Source organism: Bubalus kerabau, chromosome 7, assembly GCF_029407905.1.
Source record: "Bubalus kerabau isolate K-KA32 ecotype Philippines breed swamp buffalo chromosome 7, PCC_UOA_SB_1v2, whole genome shotgun sequence".
Lineage (NCBI taxonomy): Eukaryota > Metazoa > Chordata > Mammalia > Artiodactyla > Bovidae > Bubalus > Bubalus kerabau.
The window spans coordinates 40358169-40383750 of record NC_073630.1 but is presented as its reverse complement, the minus strand read 5'-3'; the positions used below and the strand labels follow the sequence as shown (position 1 = coordinate 40383750).

Genomic DNA, 25582 nt, shown 5'->3' with positions numbered 1-25582 from the left:
GCATTCTAATTGTATCTCATGTGCTCGTATCTGTCCATTTCCTTGAGCTTATCCTACCTCTACAAGATTTGTTTTAAGCTACAGTAAGCTAAAAATGATCACATTGGATAACTGTGGGTATCAGTTGTTAATGAATTGCTTCATTTATTTAACAAATGTTTTTGAGTTCCTGAGTTGATCCTGGGAATACAGCAATGAACCAACCCTCACAGAGTTTACAGCCTACCTTTAATCTTCTTAATCTGGTTTAATGGAAAATAGCATGCATCTTTTTTTTCTTTAACCTACATTTTGAACTTTTACACATTTCAAAAGCCCTTTGTGATTATTGGATGTGCAAGAATGTACTTTGTGAAAGGGGAAAGAGATTCAGAAGATTAAGGAGTTGTTTATAGTTTGATGAAGGCCATGCACTTTTATTAAATAAAAAAGAAAAGATTTTAATTCTTATGAACATCTGAGATAGAAATACAGAATACTGAGGTAATAGATAAACAATCGTTTGTTGCTATTGTGTTATGCTCAGTCTTGGACAATGTACTATAGCCCATCATGCTCCACTATTCACAGAACAAGGTCATTCGTTACAAGGGAAGTAACATCAGTATTGGAAAGGTTATTTTGGATGTGGTGGGTTTTATAGGAAAACATTTCAGACCAGAGATGCTTTCCTTTTTCAGAAGAATCACTGAGATGGGACTAGGCAAATTGTATACAGAAGAGGAGAGTTGTCACTTTATCTGGAGTTTAAGTGAGACTGTCTACATTGGTTACTTTTTTGAATTTTCTTTATTCCTTAACATTTGTTTGCATCTGTATTTATTCATGAACACTAGCTTCCTTAAAAAACTTTAAATTTATCCTTGTCAAAGATTATATGTACTTATATGATTTGATACGTTTTACAATGATAAAATTTAACATTCAGAGCAACAAGGTAAGTCAAAGGTTAGATTTCTCTAATCCTATAAATCAGAAAAATGACATCAATCATGGAATAAGTCAGTCACTAAATTGAATTTCATCTTCCTTACTAGGATCCTCGATTCAATGCAGAAGTTGACCAAATTACAGGCTACAAGACACAAAGTATTCTTTGTATGCCAATTAAGAATCATAGGGAAGAGGTAAGCCAGTTTTCCATTTTATAAAAGGTCATTTGGAGGCATTTTTCTTTTTGAAAATTTTTTTTTTTACTTTTCATACTTCTGAAATAATGCTATAGTGCAGTTAACTGGAAAGTGCTTAAATGTTCTGCTTGATGTTTTTTTATTTAGGCTTCAGTAATAGAATTGTATCCTGATTATTTACTTTTACTTGGAAGTACATTTTAGACATATACTTTTTTTTACCTCTGTTTCCTGAAGATCTCACTCTGTCCTAAGATACATAATTGTGGTTGTGATTATAATCAATTTATTTCATATTATATTTTGAACACTTGAATAATGCTTGTTTCATAAATGGTTATCCAATCTCAGTGGTCATCAACTGATTTTATTTTTTATTCAAAATGAGGTTTTGAAAAAAATGGATATTATTGTAGCTAACTCCAGGCAAAATTTATTGTGAAATTATAACAAGCAGATGAAAATAGGTTGGTTTATATTTCATCTAATTAGAAGGTTTGGATTCTGTAAATACTGAATTCTCTCTTCATTTTACATTTATTTGAAAAAAATAGTTAATAAATGATCGTTTAAACTGAATGCTTCACTTGAGTGTTCTCAGCCCTGCGTGCACATTACAAACAACGGTGGAACTTCTAAAAAGTTACAAATTAAATCAGAATCTCTAAGGGCCGGATGTAGATACTGATACATTTTTAAAGCTCCTCAAATAATTCTAAAGTGTAGCCAGGGTTGAAAATCATCTAAGTGAAAACAAATTGAAAGAGCTCCTATTTGTGGTTCTTAACCTTGGCTGCAAGTAGAATCACCTGTGGAACATTTAGAACTTCTAAAACCACAGTTGTTGTTCAGTCACGAAGTCCTGTCGGACTCCTGCAACCCCACGGACTGTAGCCCGCCAGGCTCCTTTGTCTGCATATTTTCCAGGCAAGAATACTGGAGTGGGTCCTTCCTGACCCAAGGGTGGAACCTGCATCTCCTCTCCTGCATTGGCAGGTGGGTACTTTACCACTGAGCCACCTGGGAAGCCCACCCAGTCTTTTACCAAGTTCCACAGATTCTTTTTCTATTAATGTTTCCCATTTCCATTTCTTTCTTTCGATTTCATTCCTGGTACCTGTACTGTACCATGATTCAGATCTTGAAGTAATGTCTGAACTTTTAAAATATTCTCCTAAGGAGTTTCTGTACTTTAAGTCCGCTTCCCTTTGATCCCCGCTACTTATGCTAAAGCACGGCCTTCTAACTCCATGCTTCCAAAACAGGACTGTGCACATGGGATCCTGAAAATGCAGGTTCTGAGTTCAGTGGTCTAGGTGAGCCCTGAGGGAGTCTCCTGCAAGCCCTGACGTGATGCAGGTGCTCCCGGCCTGCAGTCACAGGTGAACAGGCCCCAAGTCAGCAATTTCTTAGTCTTCTAAATACCTTCTCAGTGCCTTAGAGTTGCTACATGGTTTCTTAAGGTAGTTGCAGCCATGATTACTAAAAATACCTGCAGCTAAAACCTATATATGAGATTAAATAATTAATAAGCTAATTAATTGTGAATGAATAAATGAAATTGAAAAGACCATACATGGACCAATGGTGTTCTTTAATTGGATTGCCAGATAAAGGAAATATAAAGCATATCTTATGCAATATTGGCGGACGTAGTTATACTAAAGAACTATTTATTATTCATCTAAAATGAAATTTGACTGGACATCCTATGTTTTATCTGGCTGCCCTAGTCATAAACCAAGGATGTAGTTGTGTGCACTTAAGAAGGTAACGTTCAGCTTTTAGCTTATAAGTATGTTTTAAAACCATGGCCTGAGAAACAACTTTGTACTGGTCGAGAGACTTAGCCCAAATCATGCTGTGGTCAAACATCTCTTTCTAAGCTTCATGAACACTGAGGATTGAGGGAATCCATGAGAATATGCAACAACATCACCAGGGTGAAGAGACTGCCTTTCTGCAAGAGAGCATCCTCTGGGTACACACGTTTCTGTCTTGGTAACTGCCAGTGAGGAAAGTGAAAGTGAAGTCGCTCAGTCATGTCCGACTCTTTGCGACCTCCTTGACTGTACCTACCAGGCTCCTCCGTCCATGGGATTTTCCAGGCAAGGGTACTGGAGTGGGGTGCTTAAACTAAAACAACAGCAACAAAAACCCCTGCTGTACTGAGGTACAAGTTAGGTAATCAGATTCACTCATTTTAAGTGTATAGTTTGATGAGTTTTTAAGAGATGCATGTACAGTCCTGTGACTACCACTATCATCAAGATACAGAATACCTGGGACTTCCCTGGTGGTCCAGTGCCTAAGCCTGCGCTCCCAGTGCAGGGCCTAGGATTCGATCCTTGGTCAGGGAACTAGATCCCACGTGCTACAGCTAAAGATCCCAGTGCAGCCAAATAAATAACAACACTAATAAAATTTTGAAAAGATGCAAAGCATTTCTGTCCCCTCAGATATTTCGCTGCACCCCTGTAGTTGATCTTCTCCTCCCTCAACCCCCAGCTGCCAACAGTCCCTGAGCTGTTTTCTGTCACTGGTATCTTGCCTTTTCTAGAATGTCATATGCATCATGTAAGTGGAGTCACACAGTATGTAGTCCTGTGTGTCTGCCTTCTTTCACTTAGCGTCATGCGTGTGATTCATCCATGTTCTTGCGTGTGTAAGTAGTGTGTTCCTTTTTTATTGCTGAGTGATTATTCCATGGTGTGGATGTGCCACAATTTGATTATCTATTCATCCGTTGGTAGACTTTTGAGTTGTTTCCAGTTTTTGTCTCTTAGGAGAAGACTCACAGTTGATGTTTGCATACTGGTCTTTTTGTGGACATATTTTCGCTTCTCTTGGGTAAATATATATGAGGGGTATTTCCAGGTCATATGTTGGGTGTTTGTTGAATTCCATAAGAAATTTCCAAAGTCCTTTCCAAAGTGACTGTGCCATACGCTTTTTTACCACTGATGTGTATGAGAGTTCTAGTTGCTTCACATCCCTAGGCAACACATGTCGGTGTCAACTTTTAAAAGTTTTAGCGCTTAAATTTGGTTACGTGAATAAATAACCTCGCTCACAGTCACGGGCCATCTGCTCGCTTACAGACCTGAGTAAAGTGGGTTCAGCCGCAGGTCCCCAGATTGTGACTCACCAGAGCTCCCCCTAAGACTTCTGCTGCATTGTTGAGCATTCTCAGCATTGCCTGCCTCCAGGCCTCTTCTTCCTCCCCTGCTGTCTCTGTTTTACCCTGTGATGATTTGATGAGAAGACTGAGCTCTTCACTGGTTTTCACAAAAGCTTATTCACACAGAACATTTCGTGAGATAAAAAATTTTCAGTGACTTCACTGGCGTCTTAGTAACTTTACTGATGGGAAGGTTTCCAAACACAGCTTTTTAAACATCTTGTTGACCCTCCCCATTCTTTGTCCTCTCCTCCCACGCTCACACTGCTGGGTTTGATATTATTTCCTGTGAGAATGATTTCTTCAGAAAAAAAGGAATGAAGAGAAACAGTCAGAAAAGCAGTCATACTCTCAGCTTGGTTGTGGTATAAAAAGTCATTTAGCTGACCAAGAACACTAAGAAGATGAACTGTATGGATTCCAAAATTATCTTTAGATTTATAGATACATAAACAAACTGGGAATAATGTTTGCTATTGTGTACATACAATAGAAAAGGGCTCTTTCTCCCACGAAGCTTTTTAAATCACAATGGGAGAGCCCCAGTAGGGCTTTGGGGAGTAGTTGTTAATGCTTGCTCTGAGCTCGAGTCCCATCTTCAACACTTACTTGATGAGAAACCAGGATGGAATTGGTTAATCCCTTGGCTCTTCAGTTTCCTCATCTGCTGAATGAGGGTTGTAAAAGGACGTACCTCACAGGGTTGTTGTAAAGATTAAATGTGTTTGTTCATGCAAAGGGCTTGACATAGTTCCTGGCACACGGGAAGTGATCCATAAATGTCAACTGTCATTTGTTTAAAGGAGACATGGAACTTTCATGAGAAAAAAAGGATGGAGAGGTCATCAGTCACGTAATAACCAGCCAGCTGGGATCAAATGACGGCCAGCACAGTCCCTGACTCGTCTGTTCACCCTCTAACAAACCTTAAGCTTCAAAGAAAGATACTTTTCATTGTTTTTGCTCATAAATGAGGCAAAGTAAATTTGGTTTCTTCTCTTTGTGTTAGTGCAGTTGTATCGAGTAAGCGGACACTGACTCCAACAAATTACCAAGGAACCGAAGATGAAATATGATTATTGATTGTTTAGTAAATGCCTTGGCACCTTTTAGTGACCCCAGTTTCTTAAGGTACCAGCTCTGGAGAGCTGATTGAAAGGAGCAATTGAATACTGAATACTAGGGTCTGAACTACAACATAGTCCAGAATATTCAGGAAGATTTTTAAGATTCAGTAAAATATGTAATCACTTCATCTGCCTCTCTTCTTGTGAAATCTCCCAACTAATTAAACATTTTCAGGAGTTCTTTTCATTAGTGTTACAATTGTAAGTATAATAGTGCAGTGCCGTTTTGGAAGTCAAAATCAAAGATATTCCTAAAACTTCTGTGATATAATTTTTTTTTTAAGTCATAGAGGATAAATGTTTACAACCTTCCCTTCTCTATATACTCCCTTCTAAGACAGTGGGGTTAATGGGCAAAGGGTGGTGGCGGTAGGGAGCGGACTGGAAATGCTGCTGCTAAGTCACTTCAGTCGTGTCCAACTCTGTGCGACCCCATAGATGGCAGCCTACCAGGCCCCCGCCAGTCCCTGGGATTCTCCAGGCAAGAACACTGGAGTGGGTTGCCATTTCCTTCTCCAATGCATGAAAGTGAAAAGTGAAAGTGAAGTCGCTCAGTCGTGTCTGACTCCTAGCGACCCCGTGGACTGCAGCCCACCAGGCTCCTCCGTCCATGGGATTTTCCAGGCAAGAGTACTGGAGTGGGGTGCCATTGCCTTCTCCACTGGAAATGCTAGAAGAAACGCTAGAAGAAGCTAAAATAATTTATTTGGGAAAGGTCACAGAACTATTGGCTAGAGAAAATGAATGAAGACAAAAAGTAAAGGGGTCAAGGGAGAGAAAAGAGCCAGTCTGGGCTGTATAATAAAATGGTTTGAGGAACAACATGGGTAGGACTTGGGAAATAACTCCTTATACTGTGGAAACTGTTTGGAGGACTTGATGCATGTTAATTCTTTTAAATCTTTGTCACAACCAGAGGAGGTGGTCGTTATTTTATTCCCACTTACAGAAGATGAAACTGAGATACGGGACGTTTAGGGAACTTGGCCAAAGTCACATGACTAAAACTTGGCGAATCTGAAATTGAAACCTAGGCAAGAGGGTTTTTTAAAATTCCACTGTGGACGATGACTGCACTGTCTTTCTTCCGCTTCATTGTTTTCTTGAGCTGCTGCAGTAAATGCTTAGATTACTTTTGATTTGGGGGTGGGAAGTTCCCTGATGTGATATGTGACCATGTAGAAGCCAGGCTTGAAGGTGGAGACAAGGAGAACTGGCTATATTCTGGTGGCTCTTCAAAATTGTGCTCAAACCGCTCTGCCGACAGACCTTTTTTAAATTGGAAAAAAAAAAGAGAGAAGAAAGGGAGCAGGTGGGGGTGGGGAGGAAGAGGGGTCAGAGTCTGCCCTTTATAATGTATTTGGAGTGATACATCCAGTAAACATGAAGAAATGTTTTCCAGGGATATAAGCTGCAGGAGCATGGTTCATGTGAATCTGGGCGCGTGTGCTCTGTGACATGCGCAGGAAGCATCATGAAAACATTTGCAGCAAGTATGTGAATTTTTAGAGCTGCTGTTAAATTTCTTTTAGGCTTAACACTGGATTTTTCAGGCCTGGGCACTTGGATCCATTTTTTAAATTTTTGTCACACACATTAGTTATTACTATAACTAGATGGTTCTTTTATGTTTAGTAAACAGTAGGGAAACTCAGGAGGAGGAAATGGCAACCCACTGCAGTAGTCTTGCCTGGTGAGTCCTGTGTATGGGGGAGCCTGGTGGGCTGCCGTCTATGGGGTCGCACAGAGTTGGGCATGACTGAAGCGACTTAGCAGCAGCAGGGAAACTCAGCCTTTTCTCTGTAGCTCAGCTGATCTATTCCTGAAATACTACCCTCTCTTGAAGTATTGCTTGTTATGGCATGTGGAGATGAGCGCTTTGTTTTCCAATGGCTGCATCAGTGAGGTAGAAGCCAGGACATTGTGAAATAATGCAAGTTCTTGAAAACGTTCCTATTGATCTGAGGTGGAGACTATATCCAATAATGTCAGGTTAGGCTGACACCTGTTTTCTCTTGGTTGAATGTCGACTCTGGTTATTAAGTAGAAATCTGATTTGGAATCAGAGCTTTTATTCTCCTGTTTTTATCATCTTGAGTTTATCTTATCGTACTTGATGACATAATTCTTCATTGCAAATGTAACAGCCATAAAAAATATTTATGATAAGGTTTTTTTTTTTTTGCAGTGTGATAAAGGAGCATTTTTAGCTATCTATCTAACTGTTTATATCTTCTTTTAAAAGAAACCTGAAAAACTTCAAAACATATCAGCTAATTTTATGATATAAATATTTTGATGAGTCAGAGAGATTTGTTGCATGCCAAAAATCATAAAGTAAAGCATTAACGGAATCAAGTGTGTAAATCTAAGTGTAGTATACAAAAGTAAATGTTTTCCAAAACTAGGCTACATGACTTTATCTGCTCATTTAAAAATTTTTTCAGTTCAGTTCAGTTGCTCAGTCGTGTCCAACTCTTTGCAACCCATGGACTACAGCACGCCAGGCCTCCCTGTCCATCACCAACTCCCAGAGTTTACTCAAACTCATGTCTGTTGAGTCGGTGATACCATCTAACCGACTCATCTTCTGTCGTCCCCTTATCTTCCCGCCTTCAATCTTTCCCAGCATCAGGCTCTTTTCAAATGAGTCAGCTCTTTGCATCAGGTGGCCAAAGTATTGAAGTTTCAGCTTCAGCATCAGTCCTTCCAATGAATATTCAGGACTGATTTCCTTGAGGATGGACTGCTTGGATGTCCTTGCAGTCCAAGGGACTCTCAAGAGTCTTCTCCAACACCACAGTTGAAAAGCATCAATTCTTCAGCGCTCAGCTTTCTTTATAGCCCAACTCTCACATCCATACATGACTACTGGAAAAACCATAGTTTTAACTAGATGGACCTTTGTTGGTAAAGTAATTTCTCTGCTTTTGAATATGCTATCTAGGTTGGTCATAACTTTCCTTCCAGGAAGTAATTGTCTTTTAATTTCATGGCTGCAGTCACCATCTGCAGTGATTTTGGAGCCCAAAAAACAAAATTTGCCACTGTTTCCACTGTTTCCCCATCTGTTTGCCATGAAGTGATGGGGCCGGTCATCCCCTCCTAAATGATCTTATCTTAAAAATAATTGTTGAATCACTGTAATATGTAAAGCACTGGTCTAGGCAATGAGGTTTTTTTTTTTTTTTTTTTTTTTTAATGAAGCAAGGAAGATACTTAAAAAAAATTTTTTTTTCAGTTTCATTGAGAAGATTTTGTATCAGAAATTAAACATCAATACAAGGTAACAGGACAAATGTTAAATACGTTCAGTATTCAGTACATAAGTTTGAAAGTCTGGATTTTGAAAGCCGGAGAAATCACAGAGGAAGGATGAAAGCTGTGGTTTCATACAGCAGATCCCTGCTGTGTTTATCCCACAGCCTTGAGAGAGGAAGCTGGGAGATGGTGGAGGCAGGCTGAATACTTGCCTATGATATCCTGCTTGCGCTACCAACTGAGCTTTTCTTAAACTGGACATGTAAGCTTGGAAAAATAAATGTTAGAGCCTTATACATAATCCTACAATTCCAAATCAGCCTAGATGAAAACATAGCTACACAAATAAGGAGAGTTTAATTGTAGACGGGCAGTGGATCTAGATCTATTTTAGGCCTAAAGAATTGGCCGGTTATATATATTTTTTTAATTTATAAAATGTCCATTGCATTTATTCCCCTGTGATATTTTCTCATAGCTTTGTTTTAGAAACAAAACAAAAATACTCTGAAAAGTTTCCGATGGTTCCAGACTTGATATCTTGATGTTGATGGTCTTTTCCTTTTTCCACATTGCCCTTTAAATAATAAACAAGTGTATTTTACAAAGAAGATGGTAATGATTTTCCTCAGGAAAAAACATTTCTTAAGAGTATCAGAGGAACAATATATTACTAATAGGTTAGATTCCTGAGGCCACACTGCTGATCCAGGAGAAGAGTGAATAAACCCTTGAGACTGAATATTACATTAATGGTAAGCTATGTTTACCCAGATTTTATTGTGGATGCTCAGAAAATTTGGTTCAGAGCGAATGCTGTGTTTTATTCAATATGAGGTTTATCTTCATTGTACTTTTAGAATAATCATTCTCAAACTTCATTTTAAGTTTGATAGAGCATTTATAAGTTTAATTTTGAGATGTTTTATATAGATCCTGAAGTATGACTAGTAGAGATCTGGAACCAGTTGCAGATATGCATAATTTCTTTGTATAACATCTGACCCAGAGCCACATAATTACACCTTGGGATGGATTTTTATTATTAAATAATTTTCATGCATTATTAATCTTTATGCATTCTTAAAGAGTTTAGATAGTTGTCAGTGACATGGCTGCTATCAGTAGATATATATATGAACATCTGTATCCATCTAAAAGCTAAGATTACATAGGTAAAATGCTTTATAAACTATGTATTTTATATTCCTTCTTATTAAATCCACATTGAAAAGTTCCTGCTTATTTCTCTTCTACCACAGAGTGGAAATTAATATTCTATGCAGAGTTCAAATTAAAGTGTAAGAGATGATATTTAAAATTTTTTGAATCATAATCATCTTTGTGTGTTTGGTTTTTTTTTTGGCATCACTTGGTGAAGTAAAGTGAAAATGGTCTGGATTTAGAATTCCAGATCCATTTGATTATTACTGATTAGTTGGTGATCATGAGGGTGACATTAATGATCTCTAAGCTTAGTGATTTTGAACAGCAGCCTCTGTTATCTCAGTTTCCGTGGTTCAGGAATGCCAGAGCAGCCTAGCCAGCTGGGTGGCTCCGGCCCCGGCTCCCTGCCCGTGGCTGCACTCAGGATCCTGCAGGGACACCTGCCTCGTGCATGAGCATGCACTTCCCAGAGGGCTCGCTCGCCCTGGCAGGAGACCCTCCCATATCACGCCGTGTCCTCAGCACGTGGCAGAGAGCGAGCATGGAGCAATCAGCCGCGCCTTGGGTGATCAAGGCCCCAGAGCTGCTCACTTTTGCCTCATAGTAACTATTCACTAGAATCCAGGCGTCAGGGACTTCCCTGGTGTCCAGGGGCTAAGGCTCCACACCCCCAGTGCAGAAGGTCTGGGTTCGATCCTTGGTCAAGGAACTAGATCCCACATGCTGCAACTAAGATTTTGCCTGCTGCAACTAGAGCTCGCCTGTTCTGCAGCTAAGACCTGATGTAGCCAGATAAATAAATATAAAAAAAGAAAAGGAAAGAAGCCAGGCATCAAATCCAGACTCAGGAGGAGGGCAGTGAGGCTCCACCTCTTGAAGAGAGGAATGTCAAAGGGTGGGTGGACATACTGTGAAACCACCAAATGTACCAAGTGTATTTTGAGGCTTTAGTATCTTTCCTTAAAGCTGGCCAGTTGATAAAGAGGAACTCTACTTGTTACTTAAAATAGTATCTTAGGGACTTCCCTCGTGGTCCAACAGTTATGAATCCACCTTGGAATGCAGGGGACGCAGGTTCAATCCCTGGCCAGGGAACAAGACCCCACCTGCTGTGGAGCAGCCAAGACTGTGCACCGCAGCTGTTGAGCCGTGCTCCACAACGAGAGAGTCGTGTGCCACAATAGAAGTTCTCGCCTGAGAACAACTAAGACCCCATCAGCAAATAAATAAATAAAAATATTTTTAAAAAATAAAATAATATCTTAAACAACAAGGACCTACTATGTAGCACAGGAAACTATATTCAGCATCTTCTAATAATCTATAATGGACAAGAATCTGAAAAAGAATATATTTGTATATAAGTAAATCAGTTTTCTGTACTCCTGAAACATGTCACCTATACTTCAGTTAAAAAAAAAATCTTAAAAATTATTGTTTTTCAGCCTTTCATGTACTAAAAAATAATATCTACCAAAGGCAACACGGATAAGAGTTTTAAAAAATGTGGCAAGTTGGTATATGTGCTCTTCTAGAAAATCCCATGGGCAAAGGAGCCTGGTAGCCTGCCATCTATGGGGTCGCTAAGAGTCGGACACAACTGAGCGACTTCATTTCACTTTTCACTTCATGTTTTGGAGAAGGAAATGGCAACCCACTCCAGTGTTCTTGCCTGGAGAATCCCAGGGACGGGGGAGCCTGGTGGGCTTCCATCTATGGGGTCGCACAGACTCGGACACGACTGAAGTGACTTAGCAGCAGCAGCAGACTGGCTTGAGTCAAAGAGAAAGTAGAACCAGAAGAGGAAGTATGCACGCATGCTAAGTCACTTCAGTCCTGTCCGACTTTTTGCAACCCCACAGGCCATAGTGGGCCAGGCTCCTCTGTCCATGGAATTCTCCAGGTGAGTATACTGGAGTGGGTTGCCATTCCCTTCTCCATAGGAGAGGAAGACTGAGGAGACAAGAGGAAGATGCCTGCTGTTTGAGCTATGGCAAATGATTGAGGTATTAAAAGTCTTAAAACATTATGTCACAAATGCGAGTCTTCATGAGATCACTGTTTGTGTGTAGCTTAAGTACTTGGCTTCTTACTACCCATGGGAAAATACCCACTGGTGTGTCTTTATGATCGGTCATCTCTCTGCACCATATTTTCTGCCTCCCTCATGGATCACGACTGGAAGCAATTGGTCCAGTACTTCAGCCCAGTGTTTGCTTGAGTATAAACTGGAGATGAGGCCATACAGGCAGGCCGAGGCAAGGTCACAGAGTCCTTAAATTGCCATGCAAATGAGGTGCTGGGTTTTATTTTATTTTTTAAGCCAGGAAGCATTTGCTATCATTTAAAGATCTGTGTGGCCACAGCATTAAGGATGAACAGTTTCCTTTGTTTATACTGTAACCCAGAGCCACATAATTTGAACACTTGATAGATTTTGATTTCCATATTTGTTCATACACAGAGACGGTTCTGTCTGGAAGCAGGGCAGTTGGTAAGGAGGAGTTTACATAATCCAGACTAGGAGTGGACTTGTTACACCTCTGTTTACGGGGGTGAGGGATTGATTTGATGGAGGTTTGAGTGGAAGGAAGAATGTAGAATACTTTCTAGGTTTTCTAGGTAGATATAATGAGGGAGAATTGTGATATTTCCTAAAATAGAACATGCAAAAGAGAGAATTGGTTTGTGGGCATGAAATCAGCTGGCTCTTTGGGGGGCAGTGGGTGGATATGTTGTCTTACTGTCTGTTATTTTCTCCTCTCTCCTCAGATCTCAGTGCTGTGTCCCCATCCCCACTTTGAGCTGGTGGTCTTGCTTACTATTTCGGTGAAAAACAAAGCAATTAGAGGCGTCCTTCCACAGAGCGCTTCCCCATCTCTTTTCCCCACTCCTGTATCTGACTTTATACCCTCTAGATTCCTGCCTCCCCCCTCCCTTTTTTTTCTTTCTTTTTTAAGTAAAAAAATTGTTTAGGGTTTGTGGGGCTTGCCTTTTTTTTTTTTAATTAAAAATTTTTTTGGCCAAGTAGCATGTGGGATTGTAGTTCCTCAACCAAGGACAGGACCCCACCCCTTGCATTGGAAGCTCAGAGTCCAACCACTGGACCATCAAGGAAATCCCCTCTGATTCCCCTTTGACTTTAACCGTTCATGAAGTAGCAAAGGTCAGCCTGGCACTTGAGCTCTCTCATCCATCTCATCTGCTCAAAGACAGCCCAGCAGCTCCTCCCTCTGTGTCCAGAATCACCAAAAGTCGCCTCCTCCACCAAACTGGTTTGTCAGCATCAGTTCAGTTCAGTCATTCAGTCCCGTCTGACTCTGTGCCCCCATGGACTGCAGCACGCCAGGCCTCCCTGTCTATCACCAAATCCCGGAGCTTACTCAGACTCATGTCCATCGAATTGGTGATGTCATCCAACCATCTCATCCTCTGTCATCCCCTTCTCTCCCACCTTCAGTCTTTCCCAGCATCAGGGTCTTTTCCAGTGAGCCTGTTCTTTGCATCAGGTGGCCCACGTATTGGAGTTTCAGCTTCAGCATCAGTCCTTCCAATGAATATTCAGGACTGATTTCCTTGAGGATGGACTGGTTGGATCTCCTGGCAGTCCAAGGGACTCTCAAGAGTCTTCTCCAACACCGCAGTTCAAAAGCATCAATTCTTCAGTGCTCAGCTTTCTTTATAGTCCAACTCCCATATCCATACATGACCACTGGAAAAACCATAGCTTTGACTAGATGGACCTTTTTTGGAAAAGTAATGTCTCTGCTTCTTAATATGCTGTCCAGGTTGGTCATAACTTTTCTTCCAAGGAGCAAGCATTTTATAATTTCATGGCTGCAGTCACCCTCTGCAGTGATTTTGAAGCCCCCCAAAATAAAGTCTGTCACTGTTTCCATTGTTTTCCCATATATTTGCCATGAAGTGATGGGACCAGATGCCGTGATATTAGTTTTCTGAATGTTGAGTTTTAAGCCAACTTTTTCACTCTCCTGTTTCACTTTCATCAAGAGGCTCTTTAGTTCTTCGATTTCTGCCATAAGGGTGGTGTCATCTGCATATCTGCTGCTGCTGCTAAGTCACTTCAGTCGTGTCCGACTCTGTGCAACCCCATAGACGGCAGCCCACCAGGCTCCCCTGTCCCTGGGATTCTCCAGGCAAGAACACTGGAGTGGGTTGCCATTTCCTTCTCCGCATATCTGAGGTTATTGATATTTCTCCCAGCAGTCTTGATTCCAGCTTGTGCTTCATCCAGTCCAGCATTTCTCATGATGTTCTCTGCATATAAGTTAGATAAGCAGAGTGACAATACACAGCCTTGACGTACTCCTTTCCATACAAACATGCTATTATTTCTCCCATCTTAAAAACAAAAGCAAATGCTCATTGGACTGCACATCTCCTTGCAGAGACCACCATTTCCCTGATGACCACAAGAGCTAAACTCTTGGAAAGAGCTGTCCCTGTTTGCTGTTTCCATTCCTCCCTCTCACTGGAGCATAATCCACCCCAGCCTTCAGCCTCACCACTCTATGGAAACCACTCTGTGCAGGGCCACAAGACATCCATGGGGCAAGAGCTAGCGATGAGAACTAGCAGTTCTTGACTTACCTTGTAACATGTCTAAAACATCACCCCTGATCTTCCTTCCCTCTCTACCTGCTCTGTACACAACTCCATCACAGTTAACTTGTCTGTCATCCCAGCCATTCAAGCTAAATTCCTTACAAGCTGAAATCGGGTGAAATTCATTCTCCCCCCCCCCCACCGCCCCCCAGGATATATCCAGCTCATCAGGAAAACCCTCGATGTTCCCTTCAGCTGGTGCTCTCCACCTGCACGCCTGCCTCCCTGGCGCATCAGCACAGAGCACCTGAATTATAGCAGCCTTTCCCACCCCAACTGATGTCCCTACTTCCAGCCTTGGACTTCCTGCAATCTAGTCTCAAAATGCACTTTATAAAATGTGTTAGATCTCATCTCTCCCCTGCTTTAAACCTTGCAATGGATTTCCCCTTCAATCTCTAAGAAAGGTCCCTCATGATCCGGCCCCGAAGCCCCTCTGATCTCACCTGTTATCTCTCCCTGCCAGTCCTCTCTAGCACAGCTGTTTTCTCAACGAATCAGGTAAGCTCCATCCCCAGGCCCTCTGCACTAGCTGTTTCCTTGTCTGAAGTCCCTTCACCTAGTTCTCCACGTGGCTCACTGTCTCATCTCCATCAGGCTTTTTTGGTTTGTTTTAAAATATTCATTTATTTATTTTCGCCATGTCGGGCCTTAGCTGCATCAGGTGGGGTCTTTTGTTGGGTCCCGCAGGCTCAGTAGAGGCGGCACATGGGCCTAGTTGCCCCGTGGCACATAGGGTCTTAGTTCCCCAACCCGAACCGAACCCACGTGCCCTGCTTGGGAGGCAACCCCCGGAGCACCGCGGAAGTCCCTCCTCCAGGGTTTTACTCAGATGACGTCTCAGTATGAAGTTCTTCCGCCGTCTATATTGATTGCTGCTGCGCTGTGCTATGCTCAGCCGAGTCCGACTCTTTGCCACCCCATGGACTGTAGTCAGCCAGGCTCCTCTGTCCATGGGATTTCCTAGGCAAGAATACTGGAGTGACTTGCCATTTTCTTTTCCAGGGGATTTTCCCAATCCAGGGATTGAACCAGCATCTCCTGCATTGACAGGGAGATTCTTTACCTCCTGAGCTGCCTGGAAAGCCCCTCTGTATTGACTATCAACCTATTTCCATCCTTGCTAGTCTCCATTAGGCATGCTATGTATCAGCTTACTGGTTTTTGTTTCCCCTCCCTAGACTGTAGACTCCATGAGAGCGAGGTGAGACAAGAATGTTTACCGAGGAGATGGGAGGGCGACATTTAAACTGCACGCCTGGTATGCCGTAACCTAGTTTACCTGAAATCTACTTTAAAAAAAAATGTATCTTTGCCATTTTAGAGCCTAGAAACTGAAACAGACAAATAAAAGGGGTCTCAAGTAGAAATTTAATCAAGCTACGTGGTTAATAGCAGTAGTACTTGGATCTTCCTGCCAACCTTTAGAGATCAGAAATAACTGTTTTGTGTTGACATCGTCATCCCCATCTCCGATGAAGAATTAAGGACTGGGTCAAGTTAAGGAATGTCCCAGTATTTCATATCTGTAAAGTGGGAGGGCTGGAATTCAGACCCAGGTCATCTTATTCTAAGGCTGCATTCTTCTCACCATGAAATAGTTACAAGGTAACTAACAACCAACTCTTGTACTATTTTAGTTTTGGAAAATGCAAAACTGTGGACTGGAGTAATAGAATGATAAAATCCAGAGTTGCCAACAGTGATTCCCAGTTAATTACTCAGTGTAGTATGTGCACAGCTGTGCGGAGGAGGGCATGTCTCTGTGCTGGTAACGCCTACTGCTCCGAGTTCTGCGGGTGAGACAGGTGTCTGTCTGCATCTGAGCTTTCCTGTAGGTTATCTTTTAAGGCTCATCTTCCATCTTGGAGGAAAAAACACTTAGAGATAAAATAGTATAAATTATATTCTCTATATGAAGGATTTGTTAAAGGTAAAAGAAAATTATAAACACACACAGATTTCCCCCCTGGATCTCTTCAGTTAAATGTTGTGAATATCTAGCTTCTATGATGTGAATATCTGGCTGTGATGCAGTTCGATGGGCTAGTAGAAACAAGAACACTGATCTAAACACTTAGTTCAGCTCCCCTTAAGAAGGTGTTCGCTCAACCCTGTGACACCAGCTTTAATTTGTAAATGAGGTTCAGCCTGTTCAGTGTCCTGATGCATAAAACTCGCCTTTTGCCACTTTGCTGTGTTACTCCTCTCCTGTGTGTATTGGGTACACATTATGGGCACAGCCCTTTACCCTGTAATTATCAGAGAGCTTTACTAGAACAGCATCCAGCCAGGCTGCAGAGCACGGACCTTTTGTAAGTGTAGGCAGTGCCGGAACAGACTCCATCCTGGTTTGATGGAATCCAAACCCAGCAGCACTGTCCGGGTGAAGCCTGTGCTTTTGCAGGCCAGCACCTGGCAGAACGCAGGACCTCTCCCTGAAAATAAATCTTAGCTGTTCAATAGATCCCAGACTCTGAAGTCATTTTCGGCAATGACGTGTAAAGGTGGGCTTAGACAGTGATAAGATTATTCTGATACAAAGTGCAAGTGCAATTTGTACAATATATACTGAGTACACAAATTTTTTATTGTTATTTTGGACTTGCTCCCAATTAGCCAAGCGAGATAGAGTTCAAAGGAGAGAGTTACAACTGTAGTAAAAACAACTCAGTCTTAAGGGCCGGCTTAAGGTCAGTGATGGCTGAAGAACCTCTCTTCACCGCTCTGTGCTTAAGGTGTGAGGCTTCAGCGGGAGGTGCAAATAGTGGGAGGCTTGACGGGGGTCCTAGTGAGACAGGGAGTGTGACAGTGCCCACCGCAGAGCTTGTCCCCTCACAGAGGCTCAGACAGTGTCCGCGTCCTCCCTGTGCAGTGATCAAGGGCAGACAAATGGAGGAATGGAAAGTTCCATAAAAACAGTAAGGGCTGAGCCTTCCCTGCCATGGGAAGGACAGCAGGCTCTTTTCTGCTGTGTAACCTTTGTGTCTCTGCAGTTTGTAAAGGGCAGAGGAGGAGACAATTCGCTCACAGCGGCTGTGTGCTGCTCTGTCTCAGACCTGAATCTCTGTATCCCTGGGGTAGAGAGGTCTAATAAGGCGGCAGGTGCCTGTGGTTCTAGGTTTCAGACCTTCACCTCATCACTTAAAAACTGGTGTAGCAGAGTTTGGCTTTTGGCAGGGAAGAGGATTTTTTTTTTTTTTTTTTTTTTTTTTTGGTGCAAAGGGATAAGAATAAATACTTGGATCAAGAATTATGCCCAGCATCCCCTTGTCTGGAAGGAAACCAATCTCAGGTTGGCACCACTCCCACTGGATGTTCCCAGGGCGGGACAGCTACTGACCCCCAAAGGTGGATGTGTTCCAGCGCCATCAGGGACCTCTGCTCTGTTGCCAGCGCGGAGCACACGGTCAGGACATCAGCGCGTCCCTCCGTGACCAGGGCAGCTGGGGTTGCAGCATGTGGACCGCCACCTTACAACATAAGAAGCAATCACCAGCTTACTTTTAAATACTTTTTGAAACTAAGGTAAAGTTTACATACAGTGAAATATGTAGGCCTTTGTGTATTATACAATTTGATGAGGTTTGACACATGTTTATACATTTGTGTAAGTAACACCCCAGTCAAGATAGTGAACAGTTTAATCACCCTTGTCAATGCCCAAGAGCCATGGGCTACCCAGTTCTGACTTTTATCACCATAGGCTTATTTTGCTTTTTCTTGAATAATCTGCTTATTTTTGAAATTGCTTATTATCTAGTTCCCCCTGAAACACAGGACTTTTATGTTATGTAAGTAGTTCTTGGCAATAAAAATAATTTTTAATCAGGAGTCTAAGAAAGCAGAACTTTAAGCAGCCACTTTGGATTTGATTTTGTCTTGTTTTAAAACTGTTCCATTCCCTTTGAGGAAAGCATGCATTAACAAGATAAGCATATGTATGGGGTCTGAAAACAGTCCTGGATATACTGGGAAACTGTTGGTCTTCAGGATTCATCTCATTTGAATCCTAGTACTTAGGAACCTAAATTTTATATTCTGGTTTCACTCTCCCCTGCAGAGTGGAAAGATCATAGACTTAGGGGTTATACCTGGAGAAGCACTGGGGTCTCCACATTCTCGCACTACCTGTTAACTTCTCTGAAAATCAGCTGCTCTTCTGATGAAATAGGAGTAATCATATCGACCCAAAAGTGTTGTTACAAAGATTAGAGGGATTAACAGAGAAAGTACCTGTTACATTGCAGATCCTTCCTTCTCCTTTTTTTAAATGGCAAAATTTTTGGCATTATAAGTTTCCTTTTTTTTGACCAGGAATGGGTTTATTAACTATATTAGAGCCACTGGCCATTGATAATGTATTTCTGATGCCAGTTATCTTCAGGGCACTGCTGTTTATATCTTGCAACTTCCTAAAAGTTTCTCTTCACCCCAACTACCTCTTCTTGGCCACCCAGGCTGCAAGAGTAAAAGTATCCACTCCTGTAATCTTTCTTGTCTTGTCTCCCAACCCGGGAAGATCCATAAACATACTCTTGAAAGAAATAGGTATAGCAGGACTTGTGCATAACAGTTGGATAAAACAGATCACAAGCAAGTAAAGTCAGTCTTACCAGCCATTTAAAGAAAGAAGAAACTTTGATTCTCAAAAAGCCAGACAATTCAAAACAACAATGAAAGGTCAAAATTAGCAAAGATACACATTGGCAACACAGAAAAAGAAAACTAACGTAGCAGATGATAATTTAAAAGTGCTCATTCTCTGTAGTAATCAGGGAAATACAAATTAAAGCAATAATGAGATACATTTTTACCAACAGATTGACAAAGATTAAAAAGCCTAATCATACTAGGTGCTGGTTAGGATGTGAGGTTAACAGAACTTTTCTGCACTGATGATAAAGGTAAAATTCTATAATCCTTTAAAGATTTCATCAAAGAAACTCTCATGTGTGTGTGTGTGTGTGCATACTGTGTCACTCAGTCGTGTCTGACTCTCTGCAACCGCATGGACTGTAGCCCGCCAGGCTCCTCTGTCCATAGGATTCTCCAGGCAAGAATACTGGAGTGGGTTGCCATGCCCTCCTCCAGGGGATCTTCCCAACCCAGGTATCAAACCCAGGTCTCTTGTGTCTCCTGCATTGGCGGGTGGGTTCTTTACCACTAGCACCACCTGGAAGCCCCAAAGCTCTCACACGTGTACAGAGTTCTATACAGGTATGTTCATTGTGGATTGTTTGTAATAGCAAAAAACTGCAAATATCCCAGACATTTGGCATGAAATACAATGAGACTGGGAAGAGAAAAGTCCAATTTGATATTTTCATAATTTAACTTAAAAAGAGGAAACATTACCAACAATTGAGTAGTTCTATATCAATGGCTATCAAAGTGTATTTTGTCCCTAGACCAGCAGCATTCGGCATCACCTGAGAACTTTTAGTAAACTTAGTAAAACAGATTCTCGGGCACCAACCTAGATCTCTGACTCTGACACTCTGGGGGTGGGACCCACCAAGCAGTGTTTTAACAAGCCCCCCTTTCCTACTGTTTTAGATGACAAGGGGTGGATGCTTACTGTCTCATTCTCTGTGATTTTCTATATTTTTAAAATTAAAACAATCTCAGACTTTTCTTTCATGATTTTCCAAAGTCCTTTTAGGCTGTAAGTTTCAACTCCATAGCTAAAGACTTATTAAGTGTATATATTTCTTACTGCCACGTAAGTTTTCATTCTTAATATCAAGGGAAGACGAGAGGGAAAATGGTCAAATATTATTCAGATGTGAAGTGTCCAGTAAGTGCATGTGTGCTAAGTCACTTCAGTCGTGTCTGCCTCTTTGTGACCTTATGGACTGGAGCCCACAAGGCTTCTGTGTCCCTGGGACTCTCCAGGCACAAATACTGGAGCGGGTTGCCATGCCCTTCTCCAGGGGGTCTTCCCAACCCAGGGATTGAACCCCTGTCTCTTACATCTCCTGTATTGCGAGGCAGGATCTTTACCACTAGCACCAAAACTTCAGTAAGTACATCACCCTAAAAAACTTTGATTTCTCTGACCCTCTTCCCTTATCATCAACAGCAATTATCTATAAGGCATTGAGAACAATGTCAAGTATTGATGCTCCCATAGGCATAAGATATAAATCATGTCCTTAGGAAACAATTGTGTTGCAAATTTAGGATGTAAGTAGAAGGAATGAGGTTAAAAATGAGAATACGTCATCACCAGATTATGGCACGCTTAACTATCACACAGAATTTCAAAGGACTTTGAAGGCAAGCTTTTTGGAGACAGCCTCAGTTGAGAAAGTGGAAGAAAATTTTTCAAGGGATGATGTGCGCCAAGGTGGCATTCTATGTCAAAGACCCTTGTAAGTGATTTTAGTTTATGTGGAGTGTATGGAATCAGAATCTTCAATTTTTTTGTCCTATAGATGGATGGATGGAACCATTAAAAGCTTTGAGTAGTGAGATCAGTGTTGTGTGCAAAATAGTGTTCCAAGAAGAACACAATAAGTTTGGCATATGTGTCAAAGGTGGACTGAGGCAAGAAAACAACAGCAGTGAGATGTCAGGGCTTTCAAAGAAAGTGAGGATTTATCTTTTTTTATTATTTTATTTTATTTTTTAACTTTACAATATTGTATTGGTTTTGCTATATATCAAAATGAATCCGCCACAGGTATACACGTGTTCCCCATCCTGAACCCTCCTCCCTCCCCATACCATCCTTCTGGGTCATCCCAGTGCACCAACCCCAATCATCCAGTATCGTGCATCAAACCTGGACTGGCAGCTCGTTTCATATATGGTATTATACATGTTTCAATGCCATTCTCCCAAATCATCCAACCCTCTCCCTCTCCCATAGAGTCCAAAAGGCTGTTCTATACATCAGTGTCTCTTTTGCTATCTCGTATACAGGGTTATTGTTACCATCTTTCTAAATTCCATATATATGCGTTAGTATACTCTATTGGTGTTTTTCCTTCTGGCTTACTTCACTCTGTATAATAGGTTCCAGTTTCATCCATCTCATTAGAACTGATTCAAATGTATTCTTTTTAATGGCTGAGTAATACTCCATTGTGTATGTACCACTGCTTTCTTATCCATTCATCTGCTGATGGACATCTAGGTTGTTGCCAAGTCCTGGCTATTATAAACAGTGCTGTGATGAACATTGGGGTACACGTGTCTCTTTCCCTTCTGGTTTCCTCAGTGTGTATGCCCAGCAGTGGGATTGCCGGATCATAAGGCAGTTCTATTTCCAGTTTTTTAAGGAATCTCCACACTGTTCTCCATAGTGGCTGTACTAGTTTGCATTCCCACCAACAGTGTAAGAGGGTTCCCTTTTCTCCACACCCTCTCCAGCATTTATTGCTTGTAGACTTTTGGATCACAGCCATTCTGACTGGCGTGAAACGGTACCTCATAGTGGTTTTGATTTGCATTTCTCTGATAATGAGTGATGTTGAGCATCTTTTCATGTGTTTGTTAGCCATCTGTATGTCTTCTTTGGAGAAATGTCTATTTAGTTCTTTGGCCCATTTTTTGATTGGGTCATTTATTTTTCTGGAGTTGAGCTGTAGGAGTTGCTTGTATATTTTTGAGATTAGTTGTTTGTCAGTTGCTTCATTTGCTATTATTTTCTCCCATTCTGAAGGCTGTCTTTTCACCTTGCTTATAGTTTCCTTTGTTGTGCAGAAGCTTTTAAGGTTAATTAGGTCCCATTTGTTTATTTTTGCTTTTACTTCCAATATTCTGGGAGGTGGGTCATAGAGGATCCTGCTGTAATGTATGTCGGAGAGTGTTTTGCCTATGTTCTCCTCTAGGAGTTTTATAGTTTCTGGTCTTACGTTTAGATCTTTAATCCATTTTGAGTTTATTTTTGTGTATGGTGTTAGAAAGTGGTCTAGTTTCATTCTTTTACAAGTGGTTGACCAGTTTTCCCAGCACCACTTGTTAAAGAGATTGTCTTTAATCCATTGTATATTCTTGCCTCCTTTGTCAAAGATAAGGTGTCCATATATGTGTGGATTTATCTCTGGGCTTTCTATTTTGTTCCATTGATCTATATTTCTGTCTCTGTGCCAGTACCATACTGTCTTGATGACTGTGGCTTTGTAGTAGAGCCTGAAGTCAGGCAGGTTGGTTCCTCCAGTTCCATTCTTCTTTCTCAAGATAGCTTTGGCTATTCGAGGTTTTTTGTATTTCCATGCAAATTGTGAAATTATTTGTTCTAGCTCTGTGAAAAATACTGTTGGTAGCTTGATAGGGGTTGCACTGAATCTATAAATTGCTTTGGGTAGTATACTCATTTTCACAATATTGATTCTTCCAATCCATGAGCATGGTATATTTCTCCATCTATTAGTGTCCTCTTTGATTTCTTTCACCAGTGTTTTATAGTTTTCTATATATAGGTCTTTAGTTTCTTTAGGTAGATGTATTCCTAAATATTTTATTCTTTTCGTTGCAATGGTGAATGGAATTGTTTCCTTAATTTCTCTTTCTATTTTCTCATTATTAGTGTATAGGAATGCAAGGGATTTCTGTGTGTTGATTTTATATCCTGCAACTTTACTATATTCATTGATTAGTTCTAGAAATTTTCTGGTGGAGTCTTTAGGGTTTTCTATGTAGAGGATACTGTCATCTGCAAACAGTGAGAGTTTTACTTCTTCTTTTCCAATCTGGATTCCTTTTATTTCTTCTGCTGCTCTGATTGCTGTGGCCAGAACTTCCAAAACTATGTTGAATAGTAGTGGTGAGAGTGGGCACCCTTGTCTTGTTCCTGACTTTAGAGGAAATGCTTTCAATTTTTCACCATTGAGGATAATGTTTACTGTGGGTTTGTCATATATAGCTTTTATTATGTTGAGGTATGTTCCTTCTATTCCTGCTTTCTGCAGAGTTTTTTATCATAAATGGATGTTGAATTTTGTCAAAGGTTTTCTCTGCATCTATTGAGATAATCATACGGTTTTTATTTTTCAATTTGTTAATGTGGTGTATTACATTGATTGATTTGCGGATATTGAAGAATCCTTGCATCCCTGGGATAAAGCCCACTTGGTCATGGTGTATGATCTTTTTAATGTGTTGTTGGATTCTGATTGCTAGAATTTTGTTAAGGATTTTTGCATCTATGTTCATCAGTGATATTGGCCTGTAGTTTTCTTTTTTTGTGGGATCTTTGTCAGGTTTTGGTATTAAGGTGATGGTGGTCTCATAGAATGAGTTTGGAAGTTTACCTTCCTCTGCAATTTTCTGGAAGAGTTTGAGTAGGATAGGTGTTAGCGCTTCTCTAAGTTGAAAGTGAGGATTTAAATGGTGAAGCACAAGATATGATATGGGGTGAGGAAGAGTGCAGAGGAACAGGAGCATGTGAGATTAATGCTAACAGAATGTATTAGTTTCTTATTGCTGTCGTGAAAAAACTACTGGGATTTCATGGCTTAAAACAACACAAATGTATTATCTTAGAGTTTTGGAGGTCAGAGTCTGAAATAGTTCTCAGCGGGCTGGCACAAAGTGTCAGCAGGGCTGTGTTTCTCTGCAGAGTCTCTAAGAATAAATCTATCCTCTTACCTTTTCTTGCTTCAGTGGGCTGCCTGCAGCACTTGGCTTGTGGCCTCTTCCTCAACTTCAGAACCTGCAGCTGCACCTTAAAATCTCTAACTCTGACTTGCCTGCCTCAAACTTTCGGTCATAAGGATTCTTGTGATTACATTGTATGTGCTTAGTTGCTCAGTCGTGTCTGACTCTTTGTGACCCCATGGACTGTAGCCCACCAAGCTCCTCTGTCCATGGGATTTCTCAGGCAAAAATACTGGAGTGGCTTGCCATTTCCTTCTCCAGGGGATTTTCCCAACCCAGGGATGGATCCTGAGTCTCCTGCATTGGCAGGTGGTTTCATTACCACTGAGCCATCGGGGAAGCCCTCTGATTACATTAGGATCACCTAGATTATTCAGGATAGTCTCCAGATATATAACTTAGTCATATCTGCCAAATCCCTTTTGTCATTTGAGGTCACATAGTCGTAGGTTCCAGGGAGTGGGATGGGACATCCTTGTAGGTCTTTGTCTTGCCTACCACATGAAACATGGCCATCATTTGCTGATTGCCTAGGATTCGGAAGAGAGGTGAAAAAGCCTGGAGTGGTCAGGTCAACCTGTCAGTTTCATTTTGTCTGTATAGGAGGTGTGGGCAAGGGCACAGGAGTAGGATTCCCTTCCAAGTGTAACAACCTGACCAGAATGTCAGCTCCAGGAAGACCAGATCTGTATCTGTCTTGTTCACTACTGTGCCCTCTTCATTGTCTACAGCAGTGACTGGGACATTCATGGTGCTTATTAATGATCTGTTGAATGAAATATTTGTTGCTGAATGAATGACTGATTGGGGAAGCTTGAGGAAGAGCACTAGGGAGAACTCCCCACTGTCTTCTGTCTGCATCAAGTTCCTGTTTTCTTGGTGAAGTTAGGTTCTCAGCTCAGGTTGTAGATGGTCTGGAATCACGTCAGAATGATAGAGACATTCTGCTGGTGGGAGAGAGAGACAGCTAAGATTGTAGAGCCTTTTCCTTCTCTCTCTGGCTTTTAGCCTCTATGCCGAGCATCTCCTGGAACGAGGAACAGGGAGAAGCGTAGAAACTGATGTATGGCTTCAGTGAAGGTCGGGGCAGCTGCTGATGGAGGAAGAAGTTGTTCGCTATGGCGACGATCGCTTGTCCCTGCAGCGACCAGCTGTCACATTCCTCATTGTCACCCAGCCAGAGTCAAGTCTTGCCCTTTGCATTCCTAAAAGAACACTTGACCCGGTGAGGACATGATATGCATTTATGCTGTGAAAAGTGCCAGTGAAATAGAAAACCGAGAAGCTTCTTGATGCTTTAAAAAAGAGCATAAAGCATTGGTGTTTGAGGGCCCTGCAGGTAGCCAGCGGGTGAGCAGAAGCGATTGGGTTTCTGATATGGAAGCTAACATGTTTAGGGGCTTTGCCTCTCAGATATGAGGTCTGATAAATACTTTGAATAAAAGCTGTCCTTGTAAACTGACATTAAAAACCTTGTCTTG

The 25582-nt window shown here is 41.4% G+C and overlaps 1 protein-coding gene across 5 annotated transcripts in view; it reads left to right on the top strand.

Annotated features, from left to right (window-relative positions):
* PDE5A (phosphodiesterase 5A) overlaps nt 1-25582 on the top strand; it is a 147312-nt gene that overhangs the window by 37773 nt on the left and 83957 nt on the right. For all 5 annotated transcript variants that reach the window (XM_055588060.1, XM_055588059.1, XM_055588055.1 and 2 more), the window contains exon 3: nt 1038-1127. In XM_055588060.1, the coding sequence (XP_055444035.1) occupies nt 1038-1127 (90 nt within the window). The remainder of the gene's footprint in view (nt 1-1037; nt 1128-25582) is intronic.